The sequence below is a fragment of the Acipenser ruthenus genome, chromosome 15 (genome assembly GCF_902713425.1).
Source record: "Acipenser ruthenus chromosome 15, fAciRut3.2 maternal haplotype, whole genome shotgun sequence".
NCBI classification, from domain to species: Eukaryota; Metazoa; Chordata; class Actinopteri; order Acipenseriformes; family Acipenseridae; genus Acipenser; species Acipenser ruthenus.
In genome coordinates this window covers 28,541,149-28,544,967 of record NC_081203.1, presented here as the reverse complement: position 1 = coordinate 28,544,967, position 3,819 = coordinate 28,541,149, and the positions used below count along the sequence as shown (strand labels likewise).

At 39.2% G+C, this 3,819-nt stretch overlaps 1 protein-coding gene across 1 annotated transcript; it reads right to left on the bottom strand.

Moving 5' to 3' along the window:
- Positions 1–329: 329 nt before the first annotated feature.
- Positions 330–2,722, bottom strand: LOC117973994 (insulinoma-associated protein 1-like). The gene has a single exon (XM_034927999.2). The coding sequence runs from the start codon at positions 2,639–2,641 to the stop codon at positions 974–976; it is 1,668 nt and encodes a 555-aa protein (XP_034783890.2). The 5' UTR covers positions 2,642–2,722; the 3' UTR covers positions 330–973.
- Positions 2,723–3,819: the final 1,097 nt, after the last annotated feature.

Here is a 3,819-nt window from a genome sequence, read left to right as displayed (position 1 = left end):
ATGACGTAATCTTAAAAATGTTTATTTATTTATTGATATTAAGAAAATAGCTTCAAACTGACGTAAGCAGCATAATGAAATACAGTGACAATTTCAACAGTTTTAAGCCATAGCGGGAATAAATGATAATGCAATAACACAAATACCCTCCTGTGTCATGTAATCGTTTTGAATATCTTTGTTCAACAATGTTATTATTTAGGAGATTAAATGTGCCAGAAATAAACGTGATTACATACATTTTACAATTGAATATATATATATATATATATATATATATATATATATATATATATATATATATATATATATATATATATATATGGACCTTTGGTTATTCGTCTAAAAACACATTTCTTTAGCACAGGAATTTTCGAATTAATAAATCTTATACCCTCAAAAACAACATGTTTTAACATCTTAGTTGCGTAAACTCCGGGATGCAGCATAACAACATCACGGATCATTGTATAGTAGTTAATAAATTCATAGAGATTAAGTGATATATGAATGCCGTAATTAGATTAACAAAGTTACATACGTAGGTCGTTTACAAAACAATCAGACTCATTATTTCCTGCAGGAAAACAACATCTTAAAAATATATACTGTACTACAACTGTACTTAACAAACACATTCAATTCCCATAGGAACTACGATACATATTTATAAGACTTTATATATTTTGGGAAAGCTTGGACAGTCGCTAGGGTTTGAAGTTAAATGTATTGCTTGATTTCTTTCTATAAACCATAACTGTCAGAAATCTTAAATTGAATCAGCATCCTGTTGAATTTCTTTGTTGCATACAACCCTATCAATTTAAATAAAATGTGAACTGCATTGTGCAACTGATTTTACCCCCTGTGTAATCTGTACACAATTACTGGGTCACAATTTAAGAAGACTTTATCCACATACACGATGTTTGTAATGAGTACATTTTTAATTCAAAATGAGTGCACTTTCCAGTTAACAACCTGGCCCGACAGCCATCTGCAGTAAGAGCACCTGTCTACTCTCAGTCGGGTGGCACTTGTTGATATGCCTCGTCAGTCCAGGAGAGCTGAAGAAGGTGGAAGGACAGTGCTTGCAGGAAAAGATCTGTTGCTCCCCTTGCACGATGTCTGGTCTCCCCAGTGGGCTGCTGTTTTTCGCTGGATTTACTGAGATCCCTTCTCTCACAGCGTGCCACAGCCGGTGCTTGTCCCTAATATCTGCTGAGGGGAAATGGGCTCCGCATAGGTGACATGGAAAGGTGATATGCTCACTTTCTATATGGTTGTAAGACGACGACCTAACTGCTTCATGGGCGATCAGGTGTTTTCGAAGGTAAGCCTGTCTGCGAAATTTCTTCTTACAGTAAGAGCATTCGAATTCCTCTTCTCTAACCTCTGAGGTCGGCGAGCGTGGCGGAATTGCAGCATCTGTTGGCTCCGTGCAACCCATGATCCTTGAGCTGTCCATGGTCTTTGGGTGCTGATCAAAGAGAATAGAACTCTCCGTTGACATAAAATGCTGGTTCAGAAAAGGGGAACTTTCCTGAGATCTTTGATGCTTCTGTTCTTGCTTTTGAGTGGCGTCTGTTGTCTGGTGGTGCTGAATTAAGCACTGGGAGCTGTCCAGCGATGGGTGGTGCTGATCGTGTACTAAAAGATTGCTGGCGTTTTCTTTACCCTCTACTGACGGGTTGGCTGTCTCAGGATGTACAACCTGGTGCTGCTTTTTGCTGCCCTGGTTCTCTCCGTTGTTTGCAGGGCGGGGCTTGTGCCACCTACGGTGAGATGCTAGGTTGGCTGGGCAACTGAAAACTTTATCACACTCGGGGCAGCGATACTCTACCCTGACAATGCGGGAGCACTTGTGCTGCGCTAATGAAAATGGGTCGGGGTATTCTTCTTTGCAGAGCTGACAAATGAACTCACCTAAAGGTTTCCTGTGGCCCGAATTGGATACACGTTTATACTCGGGACTTTCTTTTTTTATTTTTATCCCAAGAACTGGCGAGGTGGTAACCTCGTCTTCAAAATTGAGTTTTCTCATTACTTTTGGTTTCTTGGCTACTGGTTTGCCCCTGCGATCTGTAGAGTTCGCGAATGAGCGTTTGATAGCGTGATGGAGAGGTGAGTACAAGTGAACAGGCGTGTCCATTTTCATCTCTGACGCTGTGAAATGCGAGCGGTGCATTAGTAGTCTTTCCATAGGAGACATAGAGGTGGTTATGGAAAAAGACTCCGCTGACACAGGTGAGCTCAAACAGCTTTCAAAGAATGTCTTCTTCAGTTCTGTGCCAACAGGCTTGATCGGACTGTAAGAGGCATCAACCCTCCCAGGAGAACCGTTCTCTGGTACGCAGAGTTTAGTTTGGGACAGCTCAGCAGTGACCACACTCTCCATCGTGTTATCGGCGCTTTCTGGGAGATTTGGTTGTCCTGTTTCCACTAATACACTCTTCAGGGATTCTGGAATACTTCCTGGTGACGGTATTTCTGACCATAGTTTGTTCGGGCACATGATCACCTGCACTTCTTGAGTCTGGGGTACGTGACCCACATTTAGCGGTCCGCTGTCCTCAGTCCGCATCCTGTATGATGCAGAAGAAGCCCGCTTTTTCCTTTTGACTAAAAATCCTCTCGGCATGTCCTTTTTTTTTTTTTAAACGCTCTTTACCGGAACGAATAGTAAACTGCTTTAAACTATCAAATGCAACCGCGCGTGCAGAGTGGAAGCTGTTTTGTGGCATCAGACAGAGCGCGGTCTGTTTTTATCTTTGGTCTTGCCTTTTGTTTTTCGTGAAGTCACTATTCGTGACAAAGCCCTGTCCAATCATTATTCAGAAAGTCGTCAGATTGAGGAAAATGAGAAGGAAGGGGAGGGGGGCTGGGAGGAGCTAGGAGACTATGTACTGTCAATGTAATTTGAGATTTTAAAAGTAAATGTTAAACAGAGACCAATGTTTTAATTTGCATTATTAAAGTGACACTTTGGGATTGAGGAGTTTTTAAGATTATGCAGCCCAATAAAACCCTTAAAAATCATTAATTTATAAGCAGTTCTATAAGCAATTCTATACGTATTTGAGCATTTAGGTTGTAAACTCATTAATATGCATTCTTTTTAAGTCAGTTTTCATATGCCAAATGAAGAAATACTCATTTATTTCTATTAGATATAAAGGTGAAAGGAACCGGTATATAACATATTAACTACTTATATTAATACAAGAGCTATACAGAGACGATTGGCTACACTATGTTTGTGTTGAAGCCTGTGTACATGACCTTGGGACTGGGCTAATGTAATGTTCTATTGTGTCTTTGTTTAGAAATCGCTCATCATCTATGCACTTACAGCAGCTCTCATCTCCATACAGCTGCATTTTTTCCCCTTTGCCTCAGTACAGTATATAGAAAATACATATGCGATGCTACCCCAGTTGACCTATTTTTTATACATATAATTGTGTGAGGCATTTGCATCTACGTACGTTATTTAACGATGCCTACTTTCTTAATTAATGATGAATACAGTATATATAACACTAAGTGGTTTTCTGTTGAGGATTTTTCAATATTAAAAAGTAATCCCAGAAAGCCAAAAACTATTTGTAAGAAAAATGCAAGTGTAAAATCAGATGAACCGAATCAAATAAAAAAAACAACCTCATTTTTTTGTATTTTTATTTTTAGTTTGTGTGTGTGACATGAACGTCATATATTTTCGAATGTATGTTCTGCAATGCCAGGGTATCATGACTCCATTAGCATATTTGCACAAAGTAATACTGAGTTATTTAATCAGAAACTCATGAAAACATT